This window comes from Melospiza melodia, chromosome 3 (genome assembly GCF_035770615.1).
Source record: "Melospiza melodia melodia isolate bMelMel2 chromosome 3, bMelMel2.pri, whole genome shotgun sequence".
NCBI lineage: Eukaryota > Metazoa > Chordata > Aves > Passeriformes > Passerellidae > Melospiza > Melospiza melodia.
Genome location: NC_086196.1, coordinates 152,095 through 169,633, shown reverse-complemented (window position 1 = coordinate 169,633; position 17,539 = coordinate 152,095). Strand labels below are relative to the sequence as shown.

The following is a 17,539-nucleotide window of genomic DNA, read 5'->3' as shown; positions in this document are numbered from 1 at the left end:
GGTTTTCAGATGCTCTTCATGAGCAAATGGATCTTGATAGCATGATAGATTTTCCTTGTTTTACTTGTGGATTCTCTCTAATAGATGCTCGTAACACTTCATCCTAAAATTTTTAATGTCTTTCTCCTTTTATATGTTCTTGTGTTTAAAAAGTAATGTGTAATATGTAACTGCTTTTAAATGACATGAAGATTTTCCTTTTCTTGAAAAATTTGATATTATAGGTGTTTTGCTGGAAGTCATCTAACAACTCCATGAAGCAGTGTCGTTGGGTGTATGGCCGGCAAGTCTTCATGTCTGATGTTGCCTTGAATGGGAATGAAATCATGTTTGTGACACATGATGGTGAAGCCTTCACAGGGAAGTGGCTGGAAGAAGGGAAAAAAAACTCAGAAAAGAAAGGTTAGCCATGATTTCTTAGTGGTTTTTAAGTACTTTTAAATCAGTAAAAAAGTTTAATTGAATCTTTACAATCTCTAATAGTATTATTATGTGGCAAGTTTGTTCTTTCCTCTGTGACTGACAGATTTTAGCATTGACTGCTGCTGGACTCCTTCCTCAGTAATACTAAGATTGACTTTGCACCCTTCAGTATACCTTTAGGTGGAGATTTCTGGGAAAAAAAATACTTCTGGAGAATAGTAGTAGCATAATGATCTAGTGTAATGATCTTGTCACATATTAGATGATCAGTCTGAAGAGAATTGTTACTGAGCAAGGGAAGGAACATATACTTGCTTGCTCTGCTAAGTCTGTGAAACCTGTTTCCCAGTCCCTTATCTGGGCACAATTCAAGGTCCGAAGCAACTTCCACCTTATTAGCTTGGCTCATATTACTGAAAGTAGGTCCTTATGGTTTGTTTTTCTGCAAGGAATGTATCTGTCTCATACAGGACAAAATTTTAACTGAAATTGTCAGCTCTCCTCCTATATGTTCTGTAAATAAGCAAGCTGAAATTTCAGGATGGTTTAGCCTTATTCAGTTACTCCATCAATGGACATACCAATGTCATAGTCTTGCCTTTTTGTTGTATTAGTTGTATTTTAATGAGCAGGATCTTTCTATGATGTGTATTCACTTTCTGGTTTTTTTTCTTTTAACAGAACCTGTATCAAGCCTTCAGCATCCTTCATGTGATGTGGCTTGTGAACATGATACAACCAGCGTGTATGAAAGAATTCGACTTCAGAAGCTGACTTTTGTCCACCGAGCTGTCAGTATTGCCACTGATCCTAGCGGCTGCAATTTTGCTGTATTACAGTCAGATCCTAAAACCAGGTATATTTAAGATAGCAACAGCTGTAATTTTTCCTTTTTTTTGTGTGTGATTGTGATTGAACATTTCTTTTCCAAACAGTTTTTTGGCTCATGCAGAAGTCACAGTAAATACAGTTATCCATACTGCTAGAGAATAGTACTTTGTTAGTTATTATGTTGAAGTTATCTAAAGGCCTAAGCCTATGTATTTGCATAATAATACACATTATTGATGTCTTATCTGAAGTGTTTAAGGCAAGCATTTGCCATGTATTTCCTAATACACTCTGAGTTCTAAATACTGTAGAAATTTACCCCTTCAGTAATCACCAATAATCAGCTTTTAAGTAAAAGTGATGGGTGAATTTTTGTTTGGTTGGAAAGAAATGTATAAAGTGAAATAAATAAATAGAATACTGGGCCATGTTTCTTATGCTCTCATAATAGTTTCCAACATTTGTGATAAATAGCTGAACATTAGCTTTTTTCCCTTATTGCTTTAGTTTGTAATATGAAGTATAGCAAGCACATTTCTGTGTTTTCACATTGGAAAAATGAGCTGAAGGTAAGATAGTTCTGATACTACTGGTACTGTATAAAGGCAAAATATTATATACTATAAATACACTGAAGCTCGACGAGTCTTCTTTATGTAGTTTAATTGCCTAAATACCATATTATTAGTTATTCTTGTAAAGAACAGGACAAGAAATGTTGAGCAGTGCAGCAATGTAAGAAACAAAGAAACCAAATGAAAACATCATTGTTCTCGTCATTAAACATACTATGTAAAATGTGATGAAGGATTAAAATAGTGTTTGATTATGGATTTAATTTTGTTTTAGTCTCTATGAAATTCCAAGTGTGTCACTGTCAAGTTTTGGAATGGATTTTGGCAAACTGTTGGATGAAACAGATGAAATGGACAGCATCCATGATGTGACTTTTCAGATTGGCACGAGAATGTACCCCGTGCACAAATACATCTTGGCCGTACGCTCCGACTTCTTCAGGAAGCTCTTTCTTTCCAGTGACAGCCAGCTAGACACTCCAGACATCTACCGAAAAGATGAGGATGCTGTTGGATGTGATCTCTATGTAATTGAGAAGGTCCATCCAGATCTGTTTGCATACCTTCTGCAGTTCATATACACTGATACTTGTGATCTTTTGACTCAAGGTTATAAGCCAAAAATCTCATATAAAGAAAAATCAGACGAATATCAAGATACTTTAATTTCGAATCTCAGCAAAATGAGCTTTGATGAAAATGTCAATGGAAAGTCTGCATTTGAGATTTATAGAAATAATCAAGTGCAAGTTATAAATGAAAAACAGAAGAGCAAATCTAAAAAAGGCAAAGCTGGTGATGAAGCTAACCTCATTAAAATGTTGCAAAGTGCAGCAAAGAAGTTTGGGCTCAGCAATTTAAGTGGAAGGTAGGTGAAAGGAAATGCGTTTCTATTTGACAACCTCGCCCTGTAGTTTTATTATGTAAGCTGATCTAACTTCAGTTTTTATGACAATAGTGAAAATTAAGACACTGATGTTAGAATAGAAACTAGGGGTAGATGATGAGGGGATGCTGCTTAGGAACTGACTGGGCTTATTTCCAGTACATATAGGAGTTTCAGGTTGGTGGGTGGTGAGCTATTGCATCACTATTTGGGCATCACTTGGTTTGTATCTGCTCATTCTGTTAGCATTACTACTATGTTCCATTCTTCTTCTGCCCTATTAAAACTGCCTATCTCAACCCACAATTATACTATTTTTTCCCCAGTTTTCTCCCCCATTCCACTGGTGGGTGGTGAGGGCAGAGTGAGTGAATGAGGGACTGTGTGGTCTTTAGCCAGATGAGTTAAACCATGACAGTATCCTCTAAGACATGAGCTCTGTGAGATTTGATATCTGGGATAAATCATCTGGCTTTCCAGAAAGACTGTTGTAAAACATCAGTACTGGTTATGTTAGAGACAACTGATCTAACTGAATTTTGAACTGCATAATTTCTATACTGTGGTCTGTAGTCTAGCAGTTTTTTCACAAGACAGCAAATGTGTTTAGTGTAAAACACCACAAAGCAAATTTAAATTCTTGCTCAAGTGATGTAATTTTTATGTTACATACTGAAACAAATGGAATTGAGATCAGATGTCTCTGTAGAACTGCATTAATCAGTTTGGTTTTTTTTTCCCCCCTGCATTTGTCTCTTCTAAAGAGGGATATGAACTTTTTCAGTTTTCTTACTGAACTTCTTGCATACACAGCCAAGATGTGAGGCTGCTGCTAAAACTGAGTTCCTAAGTAATATTTCTGTGGTAAAGTACTTTGCTTTAAAGGTGTATTACTTTGTAATCCCCCAGCAGCACTCCTGAGTCTTTACCATCCCATTCACAAGCCTCCTTTATGAATTAGGATGCTAAAAAAGCCTGTGCTGAATCCCAGCCACTGTCTTTGCTCAGTTTATTGGCTGGTACTGATACGTATTTAACCTTCTGGTTTTTGACTCTGCAGTATTGAACTTTGGCATTAACTATACAGTATAGGTTTCATCTCAGATAATAAATAGATAATAAATACATATCTAAGGTGAGGAAAGAATGTCAGTTACATTTTGCATCTTCCTTGAAGACCTTTAAAGTAACAACTGGCTTCTATTTTTGTATGATGATTCGTTTTCATGTTCACAATATGAGCCCACTGAAGTACTGTTACTTTGTGAAACTGTTCTTAATGGTTTGAACTGTATACTAATTGTGTTGCCTATTACCAATGGTAATAATTTGCAGGTTGGATGGAGTCAGATTAGAAAATGGAAAAATTAACATTGTCAACAAGAAGAATGGGAACAAACCAAAGTTAAATCAGAAGAAATGGTAATTTTTTGAAATCAACTTTCCCTGCCCCACTATCTTCCTCTTATGTCATCTCTTTATATGTTAAGTAAGGGCTGAAGTTGATCCAACTGCCTTTTAACTTCTGGTGAGCAATTGTCTCTGTCAGAGTAACTCAGGTTTGGAAGTTCTCTGTAGATATTTATAGACTTGATCTGTAGATCAGTAACTGGGGATAGATTACGTGTGATATATCCTTGTTTCTTTTTACTGTTCCTTAAGGTGTTCTGTGGATTAACTGTGTCATTGAGTGCTAATGCCAGGAGAAATGTAATGGATAATCCAGTCAAAAGCAATTTGACTTATGTAAATCTGCTTTCTGTAACAACAAGAATACATGGATTGGAAATAAGCAAATGCTTTCTAATTTGCTTTTAGCAAAGTGATTTTTTTTTTAATTTTATTGATGTGATCGAGTTACTTATACCCAAAGTCCTGAATAGTCTGTCTATATAGGAAAAGCAACATTGCATGACAGTAGCTGGTTTCTCAGAATTGGGCTTCATTCCTAAAATGCATCATCAAAGCCTATGCTACCTCCTGATCTTGAAGAAATAGGTAACTTAACCATTTAAGACCATTTAAGATTGATGAAAATAAGCCATAATTAATTTATTTAATCATAGCATTTTTGAAACAGCAATTGACTGAGTTTTGAAGGAAATATTTCAGATGGAATTTTTAAAGCTTAACTTTGGACAAAGAAATTCTCCCTGGAAAGTATAGTGCCTGTTCTTCTGGGTTCATGTTCTGTGGTATTATTAAAGGTCAGGTGTGTGTTATTTCAAAGGATAAATCCTAACTTGCTAAAGTTATCATTTAATTGTAGAGTTTACAACTTGTAATAGTTGTAAATCTGAATAGTCACAGTTCTGATGCTATTAAATATCTTCTAGTTCATACCTCTGCGATGTGACCCTGAAATCTTTAGATGGAAAGGAATTCCCGTGTCATAAGTGTGTACTTTGTGCAAGACTTGGTATGTGTGTGTATTTTTATATCTTTATATAACATAAGTTATATTGTCTTTTTTAACTGTCATTTTATTGCATCTTGAACTGAAATGCCTTTCTTTACAGATTATTTTCACAGCATGTTAAGCAGCTCATGGATTGAGGTAAGTTTGCCAAAACCATGTGTGATGGTACTTTTTTTTTGCATCAAATAAGGGACAGCTTTTCAGTTTTTCCTATAATAACATATCCTAAATGCTAGGTGAAAGAAAGGGTTGGATTCTTTGATTCTATTTGCAAGGAAAAAACCCACAAGCCACATTTTTGGTTACACTGTATTTGTACTATTGAGATTGTGTATTAAATGAGAATAGCAAATGTAATACTGTATATCGAAGGAAATTACTGCTTTTATTTTAGGGGTTTCTAGTTTGAACTAGTTCATGGATTTTTAAAAACCATTGACTGGACTGTTCTTATGGGATACTGCTTTGGATGAATTTTCATTTTCTTTCTGTAAAAGATTGTACAATTTAAATAGTATGCAGATTGGAATAGCTTGTCATGTGTACTGAGTGCAAGAGAGAACAGGATTGAGGGTCAGTGTGTAGAACTCCAGCTGACTTTTGCTGTTAAATGAAATAGAGGATATCAGGGACTATTCTACTTAGTCACCAACTGCTGTTTCAAAAGGTGTAGATCTTTAATTTGTCTTGGTTCCTATTTGCCTGCTGTTTGTCAATGCCCTGGTTGTTCCTGGACATTGTAATTCCAACAAATGTCTCTGTTTAACTACCTGAGCACTATTGATAATGTTTATGGAAAGAGAAGAGTGGTCTAAATGGAGAAGCATTTTTCTGAGACTAAGAACTAAAGCAGTGTGCAGGAGTTCCTTAAATTTCTAGTTTTCTGGCAATACATTAAGAACATTCAGTACTTAAGTGAAGTAGGCAGTTCTGTTCTGCTGTGAAACAGAACTTCACCTGTCCTCCAGGTTACTGTGCTGCCTTTTCCCAAGTCATCCCTGAGAAAACATATTTGCAACAAATTAAGGATTTAAGGGGTTTTTTTTTGAGTGTTGAATGTCCATTTGTATAATGGTTTTGTATATCAGTAGTATATAGTTCATAAGTTGTCTATTATTTTGTAAGTCAACCTAAATCAACCTAAATTAATAAGTAAATATTTTATGAAGCAAGGGCTGTAGATGTTATATAAAAACCTTAATGTCTGTAAGAGATTTTTAACCTTTAGAAGGAAAATATGTCAGTACCAGTAGTGTGTTCTAAAGCAAAGTAAATATTTTAGTATGAAGCTTTACTTGGGTACCAGCTGAAGTAAACCAAAATTGTTTAGCAATGATGTTGAATAAACACAGATGGTGACAGTTGTATGGTTTAGTGGCCAATTTTTGCTCTTACAAAAGCTTTATCTTAATGGTTAGGATGGTCCAAATGGAGGACTTGATGAGGACCTTGTTTTCAGAGGTATTAACAGTAGTGATTACTTCAGTATTATTGTTATTTGGGAACTCATGATTTCATTAGCTCTTTTGACCTTGAAAGGAAAGCAGTTCAGTACTTGCATAGAGGGTTCCTGTAGTTCTACTTTTAGGCAATTGTTGGTAAAGTAATGTAGTCAAGGAGGATTGTTAGAGTAGATGATCGAAGTGATCAAACATGAAACTGTTTCATGGGTATTTATTCAGAAGTTTGAACAGATTTTAGTTGCTTTGCTACAATCAATTCTTGATTGAGAAACTTGGACAGATTTTGTACTAATGCTTAAGTAATTGATGTTGAAAATGTCACCTTCAATCTGAGTTATTTTCTTAATATAGGTACTGTCTTAATTTTGCATTTTATTCCAAGTAGTCAGCCTCTCTTATTCTTTCTATTTCTTCTTTTTTTTTTTTTTCTTTAAATATTTCTGCTTTTTAGGCTACCTGTTCAGCTCTGGAAATGCCCATCCATTCTGACATACTACAGATAATTGTGGATTACTTGTATACAGATGAAGCTCTTGCCATCAAAGGTGCCTTTAATATATTTTCAACTGTAACTCTTGCAATTTTTATATTTTTAAAATAGAAATTCAAAACTTAATATGCTTGTGTTGGAGTTACGTTTAAAAAAATCAAAATTCTTGACTCTTTCTTTGGAGTTTGAGGGAATAGCAGTACCCCAGGCCTTGTTTTACCTTTTCTTTATTTTGTCAAACTGCAGTTTTCCTTTTCCCTCCTTCTGTTGCTTCAAAAAGTGGATTGCTGGTACTCTTCTAAGCTATTTCTTGTGTTGTGAAAATCCCATCAAAATTTGCGAAGCCATTATATTTGTGGTTTGGTAAAATTTCATTGAAGCTGTCTCTTTTATAGTTGCTTTTGATTTGCCCCCAGTGTTTATATGATGCTTTGTTTTCCAGATTCTCAAAATGTGGAATTCATATGTAATGTTCTTGTGGTAGCAGACCAGCTTCTTGTATCCAGACTCAAAGAAATCTGTGAAGTAGCCATTGCAGAAAAATGTGAGTCCTTCCATATGTATTGTAAAGGGTTAGAGAACAAAATTGCTATTTTTAGATGTTCTTGCCTTTTGCAGCACAGGATTTGTGTATCTTCCTTTCAGGTGATTACATTTTGATGTTCATTGCACATCTGCTAATACTTGCTTCTTTAGTCTGAGCAATATTCTAAGTTAGCATGATCTTCCATTACTTATGCTCATGCTCTTTAATAAAAAAAAGTAAAAAAGAAAAAACAAAAAAAATCTAAACCAAATGAAATCTTCATTTCATTGAAATGAAATTTCTTTTCTTTAAAATATGATAAAATGAATTCTGTTTCTATTTCTGTCCTTGTATTTAGTGTTCCCTCTCTCCTCTTTCACTCGCCCGCCTTATTTTTTCTTTATCTGTGCTAAATTGGAGCATTTGGACGTTTAACAACTGTTTATGCTATTTATGAAACTTACTATTTTTATCTTTCTTTTTCCTTTTTTTTGTGGACTGCTGGGTTTTAATATTTTGAAACTGATCTGTTTGTAGGCGGGGCTTTTTAGTTCTGTGCAGCAGCCATGGCATACAAGCTGCCACAAATAACATGGAGCTCCCTATTGTTTATGGCCATTGGAGCATTAGCATTTTTTCTAGGAATGGGAAGTATAAGATATGTTTCAATAACTAGATCATGCTGCACAATAAGTCTTAAAATGGCTCCTTGATACTACAGCCAATTATCTAATATAGTTTGTTGGTTTTTGTTTCTGCAGTGACCTTAAAGAATGCTGCTGAGCTGTTGGAGTTCTCAGCAATGTATAATGCTGAACAGCTAAAATTGTCCTGCTTGCAGTTCATAGGACTCAATATGGCAGCTTTGCTTGAAGCAAGGTAAGCAGAAATGCAAATATATTCATGTACTAGTTGTAAAATCTAAAAAGCCCCAAAAGGTAAAAGGATTGGAATAACTAATATGGACAGTTTAATGTTAAAATGCAGCTGAATGCTTCTAGCTTAAAGGTAGTCTCATTTTTGTCAGTTAGGGAGAGAGAAGCTAGTTAAATCTCTGTACATACTGTACCAGTTCTGTAATACAAAACCATATGTTACAGTCTGGCATGAAGAACCTCTCTGGAATTCAGTGGGCTTTAACATTAGGTCTAGTCTTTTCTGGGGTTTTAAAAGCATTTTTGAAGATGCATAAAGCTGCTGTGGGGCTTTTCCGTTCATTTGGAGGTTGTTTTTTGGGGGGATGGGGATTATTGTGGGGATTTTTTGTTTGTTTTAGGACTGTTTGTTTGGGTGGATTTTTTTTTTAAAAACATGGTTGTTAACAATGAATATTTGATTTGTTTTAAGCAGGTGTACTAAATAGCTGCTTCATTTTCCAAAGAGGATGGGCCTGTCCTCTGGTAGTCTTTTTGCTTTAATGTCTGCAGTGAGAGCTGAACAAATTTATTTATTATCCTTGCTTTCCACAGTGGTTCTAAAGTTCTGAGAAGCTGAAGGTGTGCTCTGGCCTTCCTTCTCTTGATGCATTTGGACAGGCCGTCAAGTTGTTTCCTAAGTACATATCATCTTCTCAGAGCAAACCTTATCAGCACTGAATGAAGTTCTTTTCTAGCAAAACCTTAAGAAAAACACCAAAAAACCAAGCCAAAAAAAATCTCAATTGTGAGTTCTCTCTGTCCTTTTTGTCAGACTTCTTTTCACTTAGAGAAGTTCTTTGAGGTCTGAAACAGTTCAGGATGCCAGCATTTCATTGCCACGTCACGCAGTGGCTTCCCTTGCATCCCAGATGCAGAAGTTCATTCATATTAGCAATTTCCCTCTTCCCCTCTCTATAAAATATAAACATTCTAACCTTTGATTTTGGAGAGAAGAGTAAAAATATAGTAATGTTGCCTTAAATATTACCTGGAATTCAGACTAGTTTCCTCTTAAGCCTACATGTAATTTTCTTATTACAATTAGGAGTCTGGCTACATTTTAATGAAAATCTGAAAATGTTAGTGTTGGGTAGAAAGGGTTTTAATTTGAGAGACCTTGAGAAACAGAATTAACTCCTGACGGCTTTTTGCAAGGAGAACTACTCACATGGACAAGACAGTTCTGTTGAGTCAAGTTTGTTGCTGTAGTATTATTTATTGGCATAAATGTCTGTGTTGTGTGTTGTGTTTGACTTTTATGGAGAATTTACACAGATTTGGAGTATTTAGATACATGTCAGGAGGACGGTGTGCAGAAATAGGTAAAGCTACCAGTTCTTGGTAACTTAACTATATTGGTCTGTTTTGGCTGTGATCTTAGGTGAAGGTAGGTGGGAAGGTTGTGTGTTTAATCCTACCCTACAACAAAGGTATTGATTAGTTTTTATTTTGTGTTCAGTGTCTTCCTTTAGACTCTGACTGCCATGAATAGATGATAATACCTGTAGGTGAGATTAATCCAAAATGTTAATCTGAATTTTTAATTAATGTGATTTTTTTTTATAAGTTGCTAAGATGACTGTGATATTTAAGGATAAAAATATATATTTTTTTATTTTAGGACTCTGGAAGTCTTAAGTGATGAAGTTGTGAAGGATCTTTCTGTTTATTACAGGAAAATGGTAAGTTGTACAACTTGAGTGTAAGCTGATTAGGTGTAAAATGAGAATGGATGTGATAAATACGTACCTGAAGAGTCTGTAGGTGACAGGCTGAAATGGAACATCTGACTCAAAAGATAAAGTTGTCTTCTGCTATTATCACTCTCAAGGAGTCTATATTTCATTATTCACTAGCTACTGCTGCTGCAGTGTTGTGTCTTTTAAATTAATTAGTTATACACATGAAACATATTAATGTTCTGTAATTAACAGTTGTTGCTTGGAACAGTGTAAGCAAAACCTAGGGAAAAGAACATCCCTTACTTAGAAGGAAGCTAAAATGTTCAGGGTGATCATATAGATGTTAAAATCAGTAAGAAGAATAATGTGAAAATTGAACTGTAATGCAATGGTGAAAGCCAAGACCCATTATAATCCAGTATTCTCTTACTGTAAAAGATAAATGCTTGCAAAATCTTTAAGCTTTTTTTTGCCATAAGTTAACAATAGATGAAACATAGGCATTTTGTGTCTGTCACTTAAGATACTTCTCCAATTTTGCTTAAAGATATAACTTAAGTTTATAAGCTTGTTAGGTAATTAATTACCTGTTTTGTGAAAGGATTTTAAATGATGAACAGTTTTGGCCCTTTACATAAATTTGCTAGCATACAACTTCAGTGAAACTTAATGTAACAACTTCTTCAACTACAGATTCCAGCTATGGTCAGGAGAGTAATTACTCCATATCCAGATGGACCTGATATAAGTTCTTTTGAGCCTGTAGATGGAGAGAACTTTGTCTTTTTGAGGGAAGAAATGAATACAGAACAAAATTCTCAGTAAGTGTTTGTTTTTCATCAATATTTTTACTACATGAACTGTGTGTGGTATTGGTGCCTGACTGTGTTTAAGTTCAGAATTGAAAGATTAAGAAATGAGATTTCAAAGACCATTATCAGTTTCCTTAAGTCTTTGAAAATGTTGCAAAACTGCAGCAGAGCACTTTCAGCTTATAAATGGCGTATGAGTAAAGGTTGCAAAATGAGCATTCACAGCAGTGTTTGGGGGTTGTGCATGTGATGAGAGTATCTGTATATGTGTGAGACCAGCTGTGCAGTTCATTGTACTTCACTGCATTAGGAGAGATCAAAAGAAAAAACAGACTTGAATGTACTATAGATCTGTATGAAAAAATGTGATAATCTAATTTTCTTGATATTAAGAACTATCACAGACTTGTCAAGTGAAATACAGCACTTTGTAGTACGATAGAATGGCTTGGTAACAGGCTTCCAAATAGTGTGATAAAACGTCAGCCTGCAGAGGAAACCTCGCCTGAAATATTGTGTACTGTTCTGAGTACGTGTTGCACTGAATAAACTAGTGTAGGTAAGAGCTAGTAGATCAAGGCAACTGAGAGGATGTTTTATATTCAACTTTAAACCTTCCAGTGTTTTTCAAGGCAGGGTGGTACCATCTAGGGAATTGGGTAGTCCAAGGATTGAAAAATAGACACCCCAAGTATGGTAGTGCTGCAGCAGTGGTTAAGTAGCTATATAGTTACTTAACAAAAATCTGCTTAAAGAAACTTTGAAATAGTGCACTGTAGCTGCATTTCATATAATTCTGAATATGTAGCTGCATTTCATGTAATTCTGAATATCTAGTAGTTTTGTTAAAATGAAAGATGCCTTTTTTAATTTGATTTCACTCTTCCTAATAGCATTTAGGAGAAAGCAAGAGAGAAAAAAGTGGAGAATTGTATGTAATTTGCTTTATGTCAGTTGCTGTGATATGTAGCAGGTTTAATCTGACCTAGGTGGCAGTGCCAGCCTGTGCAGCAGCTGTATCTTCCACTGTCTCAGCAGAAGTCTGTGTGCAGTGTAATAGTCCAGAGGCTAGATCTAGATTGGAAAGAGTTTTTTTCTTTTCCTCCTGGATTCTTCTTTTCCCCCAAAGTCATTTATGAAATGGTTGTGCCAGTGCATAAGCAGAGAGGAGCAGGCAGGAAGTGCAGGCTGCTGAGGTGAGGTACTACTGTTTGAAGTATAACTGCTGCTGCTGACTGAGAAAGGTGACGTTGACACGGGGAGTTCTCAGTTTCTTTGGCTTTAATGCATGCTGTGGGTTTTTTGGTCTTTTTCCTATTAGGGAAGCCCTTTTCAAAAAAGCAAAAACTAAGGCAAAAAAGAAGCCAAGAAAACGGTCTGACAGCTCTGGAGGATATAATCTGTCAGATATTATTCAGAGTCCGGCCTCCACAGGTCAGTGGGAAAGAGATTCCTTTCAGGTATAAAAACAGAGCATACAGTGTAATATGCTATGCAATGTCTGTATTTCAAGAAGGAAATCTTAGAAAGATTATTTCTTTTCTAATGAACACTATAGTTGAATTTAAATAGTGAATTCTTAAGATAAGGGTTTTTTTGAAAGGGTGTTTGTCATTGTACCCAAGTTCAGCTAAATGCATGTATTTTATCAAATAAAGATAATACACGTTTTCTTATGTGGTTTTAGTAATTGGAACATTTCTGTTGTGGAGGTTTTTTTTCTGAAACATAAAGAATAAATTATTCACTTTTTATTGAGAAGATGGTAGAAGAATTTAAAGGAAAAGTGTTGTTATTTGTATATTCTGAGACAAAAGAAGAAAACTAGGAGTAATGTTAGTCTGAAAAAATATTTAGGATAGCAAAAAATTTGCTTTTACTTACCACGGGCTGGTATTCTGGACTAGGTAAACTTCTGATTGCTTTATATTCATCATATGGTGTTAATAATTTTTGTGTTTGTTAAGCATTGTTTAGTCTGGCTCTTATGATTTAATAGTTCTACTATCTTTTTGTATTTCTAGGCTCAGTAAAACTGGATAAAGCTAACTCAGTAGACTCACTTCCAGAACTCTTAACATCTGACTCTGAAGGTAGTTATGCAGGAGTGAGTAGTCCCAGAGATTTGCAGTCCCCTGACTTCACAAAAGGATTTCATCCAGAGAGGACTGAGGTTGGATTTCCTCTAAGCAATTTTTTTGTTTATCTAGTCCATCAAAAGCAGAGTTTTTATTTTAGAGTCTTTCTGTGAACCTGTTGTACAATGGAGTAGATGACTTTGAAGAGTTGTAGTTTATTTGATTAAGAAAATAAAATTTAGTGTTTGCAGTGTTTATTCAACTATTTTCTGCCTGATCTTTAGATGAAGGACAAAGTATGCAGTCCGGGTGTGAAACCCTCTCACCCTAACAAGGAGATGAAGTCATACAAGGGAGCATCAGCAGTGATGCAGTCTGTTCCACAGTCCATTCCCAGTGCCAGACACAGCTCTGCAAGCCCTCCCAATTGGGTAGCAACCAGTTTCAGGTGCAGTAATACTTACAGTTGCTGGTTTACACTTGGTAGTGAAAGCTAACAATGGTCTGTGTAGACTAAAAAGCTATTTGCTCTTCAAAATGATTGTACACATGAACTCAAGATCTTGGTAATTAAATAAAAGGAGAATATTTTGTAATTATTAATTGAGAAAAACAATGCTATATATATATATAATTCTTTTTTCTTAATTGCTTCCACTCCGTACTTCTAATATCTGTTTTTATAACACCTACTTGGTTAATACTGTGAAAATACAGGAGAGTTTTTTGTAGAATCGTACCATGCCTGAAGCCTTTAGAATCTCCACTGTACTTTGACATATTTTAGGCCTTTAGACTTACAAGGGCTGTAAAAATCAACACCACAGGTTTAACTGGTACACTTGGTATAATGAGTATTGTTTTTTGTGTGTAAGGAGAGATGGAGGAAGTGCTGATTATATTTTATTCCAAAGCCTGTCCCTGAATTGAGTTGAATTGCAGCTTACTTTACAGATACCTTTTAAGTACACACATTTTAATTTATAGTTTTCGTAGAGCTTGGGAATGTTTAGATTTAATTCATGCTTATTTCTGTGGAAGTTTAAAGTTAGGTCATGTATGAAAAAGAGACTGATATCTAAAGTTTAAGAATGTTACTGATGTTTGTGTAGCACTCTGACTGCAAAAACTATTTTGTTTATCATGTGAAATAATTTTAATCCTGCACTCAAAAGAGATCTAATCTAACATTCAGAGCTGCAAGCAGTGCCTCTCTATAACTTAGCATGAGCATTTCACTACTAAATAAGTATCCTTATTTAGCTGTCTAATTTTTTTGAAGTAATCATAGTGTTAGGTATCTAAATTTTAGGGCTCTAATTTTTTTAAGGTAATCATAGTTCACATCTTTTTGTTTCATACTATAATGAGTCTTGAAAGTATTTTTATAGTGTGCTCTTGAATATGTATATATTTATAAAAGTCTTGTCAGAAACATTTTATTTGAGGTTTGCCATAATTGAGGAAACAGACATAAATTATACAACCAGTTACCAATCCTATGTATGATTTAGAGGATTTCAGTGAAGGCTGGAACTGTGGAATGTAAATAAAAATCAGTGTCTTGTAAGGTAACTTTTTATTTTTCATTTAGTCCTGCCAGCCCTCCCGCTATGGATCTGAGAACCATCATGGAAATTGAAGAAAGTATGCAGAAATGTGGAACCACGCCAAAGGCAAATTCAAGGTTGGTAAAAAACCAAAATCTATAAAAAAGTGTGATAGGCCTAAGTTGTTATGAATTTCCTTAGTGGTTTAGGCCTTTCAGTTTAAAAAAAAGCAGGAGAAAAGTTGTGCTATTTGCTTTTAAACAGCTTTGTTTACTTCATTATATTGTTTTTCTTTGAGCATACAAAATGAATTCCTTTATTTTACTCTAGTCTTACTTTGTCAACTACTGCAAAAGAACAAGTAAGCTAGTATCTTAAATAAGTGGCCTGTCCTGATGAGCCTTTCTGTTTCTGACCAAAAAGAATTAATTCTTGCCCTTGGACTTTGGAAATTACTTGTGCACGAGTACTGGATTTGAGAAGCTCATTTCTTGTCTTGCATTCTCTGACCTCTCCCAGAAACCATGTCTTAATATTAACAAGTCTTCAGACAGAAGCAAGTGGGGTTCCTCCTTGCAGAAGCATCCCAAAAGACACGGAGATAAATGTGCTTCATTACAAGGCAGTGTGTTAAAGCTAGTGTTGTTTAAGTGGCAACGTATGGAAGAGGAGAGGAGGTGACTCTCATGACCTTTGAGGTGTGGCTTTCTTATAAAGGAGACTTAGGACAGTACTCATGGAACCTGGTAAAGGCTTGCTGGATAGATTCAGAAACTGCAAACAAAACAGCCAAGACTGAAGAATCCAAATAGGTTAGAAAAGGAGTATTGTTGCAGATAGAAGAAATGGCTCTATGCTATTGTATACATTTTTTTAATGTATGAATATTTTCGGTTTAAGGGAGCAAAGCTTGAAAATCTCTAAAAAAATGACAAGATTAGAAAGTAGTCTTCATCTGGTGGTAGTCCCCTTTTGGTGACTTGATTCCTACTCTGCATGTTTTCATTTATGGACATCTATGTGAAGAATATTTCTGTGATGTTTTCTTTCTGTGACTCTTGATATTAATTGATCCTCTTTTTTTTTTTTGCTTCCTAGCCATCTGAGCCCTTGTTTCCCCCTTGCCTTTTGGCACTCTAAGCAAAGTATTTTTAGGGAACAAGTTATTTCTCAGTTTAATTTGCAGGATTAAAGGTGAGTCATCTCAAAGGACATAGATCTTACAAATTCTTTCTTTGCAATGTCCATTCACAGCAGAATGGTGTCTCATGGAATCAAGCTTTCTCAGAAGCAAAGGAAAATGATTGCCCTGGCAGCAAAAGATAATGGATCAGCTAGCAGCCCAGAGCCTACCACTCTAGTGACTGCACCACCTCCACCCACAAAAGTTGCAAAACTAGGGAATGTGTGGTATGTTATAAATCAAATATCAATTCTTTTTCTTTGGAGAGTTTTACATTGAATAGGCAGACTGATCTATTTGAATCTACATTTGGAAGTAATCTAGAAATGCAAAGGGAGTAGGGAAGTGCAGTGGTTGCAGTTTAACAGTTCTTTGAAATTTTGCTCTGAGTCAGAAGACTGCACCCCATCTGGTGCTTTCCTGTGTACAATGTTGTATTTGCAGATGGTGCTGAAGTAAACCATAGAAGAAGAAGAACTAGCTCCAAAACTTAGTTAGGAAGAAGTTATTGAAAACCATTATGGATGGTGCTTTTTCTCTGTCAAACCAAAGGAAAATGTTAGCCCTTCCTGGGGGAAGGTCTGGAATGACTTTGGACTAGAGAAAACTGACCCAAATTAGGGATAACAAAGTTATCTAGGTGTCTTGGAGCTGGAGGGAGCATTGGATGCTTCTAACAGTTTTTATGGTGGAAGGATGCATAGGGGCTTAAAATGACTTTGAATGCTGATCACATACAATTTAGAAGTTTGAGTTTATATCATAGTAACTAATGCAAAAATAGTTTATCATCTGTTCAGTGAATTAGGTTTATAACAAATATAATAAGGTGCTAGCCCAAGTTATGCTTTGTTCTTCACTTTTACTATTGGTATTGGATAAAAGCATAACCAAAACACGTAGAAGTTTCAAACTATGTAAATTTAATGGGTTTAATTATCTCAGGAATAAACCTATTTGCATGCTCTATGCATGAAGTAAATGTTCATTTAAAGTTCATTTAAGTAAATGTGGCCATTTTTCCAGTTTTCCCTGTTCAAGAAGGTCTAGACTTTTGTTGCAGATTATATTTGTACTGTTACCCTAGAAGAATTGTCAGTCTCCTCTCCCTGTAGCTTATTTGGTTGTACCTCAGTGGGAGCAAAGGTTTCAGCATACCCATCACAATCACTCTTAAGCTTTCTCTCTTCTGAATTGATTTTCATCCATGTACACCTAATACTGAAATTTAGGGTCTCATTTACTCCCCCAATCTCTTAAATTTGTTCTGTTATGATATTAGGCAAAGCCCACAATTTTATTTTTAACAGGAAAGACAAATGAGTTGGTTTGCGTTTAAGGATTCAGACTTTTCCTGATCTCTGAACAATAATTGAGACCTTGACAAAAGGAGAAACAAGGTTTGCAAGATTCATCTTCTGAAATCTAGTGAGTGGATGAATTTGTATCCTTAAAACTGCTCCTCTCAAATGCTTTGAAGAACATACTACCTGCTTTACGCAGGTGATTTTGCAGGTCAAGCAGCAGGTTAATTATTTGCCTTAGCTAATGGAGGTGTCACAGGGCTGTTACAGCTCTGAGGCTTAGAATTTACTAGGAGAAACTGATGGTTGAATCACATGTTGATGAGCAGAGTAAACACTGAGTCATTCTATCCTTTATTAAAAAAGGGATACTCTATCTACTGTTTGTAATCTCACCACT

At 35.3% G+C, this 17,539-nt stretch overlaps 1 protein-coding gene across 2 annotated transcripts in view; it reads left to right on the top strand.

The window, feature by feature from the left end:
* The window catches only part of IBTK (inhibitor of Bruton tyrosine kinase), a 53,048-nt gene that overhangs the window by 21,587 nt on the left and 13,922 nt on the right, over nt 1-17,539 (top strand). The window contains exons 10-25 of one of the 2 annotated variants that reach the window (XM_063150565.1): nt 225-402; nt 1,105-1,279; nt 2,104-2,697; nt 4,051-4,137; nt 5,052-5,134; nt 5,235-5,272; nt 7,049-7,142; nt 7,530-7,631; nt 8,375-8,492; nt 10,152-10,212; nt 10,906-11,033; nt 12,346-12,458; nt 13,049-13,197; nt 13,387-13,550; nt 14,697-14,789; nt 15,910-16,062. In XM_063150565.1, the coding sequence (XP_063006635.1) occupies nt 225-402; nt 1,105-1,279; nt 2,104-2,697; nt 4,051-4,137; nt 5,052-5,134; nt 5,235-5,272; nt 7,049-7,142; nt 7,530-7,631; nt 8,375-8,492; nt 10,152-10,212; nt 10,906-11,033; nt 12,346-12,458; nt 13,049-13,197; nt 13,387-13,550; nt 14,697-14,789; nt 15,910-16,062 (2,330 nt within the window). Of the gene's footprint in view, nt 1-224; nt 403-1,104; nt 1,280-2,103; nt 2,698-4,050; nt 4,138-5,051; nt 5,135-5,234; nt 5,273-7,048; nt 7,143-7,529; nt 7,632-8,374; nt 8,493-10,151; nt 10,213-10,905; nt 11,034-12,345; nt 12,459-13,048; nt 13,198-13,386; nt 13,551-14,696; nt 14,790-15,906; nt 16,063-17,539 lie in introns of both variants that reach the window. The other variant, XM_063150564.1, reaches the window with a different exon arrangement.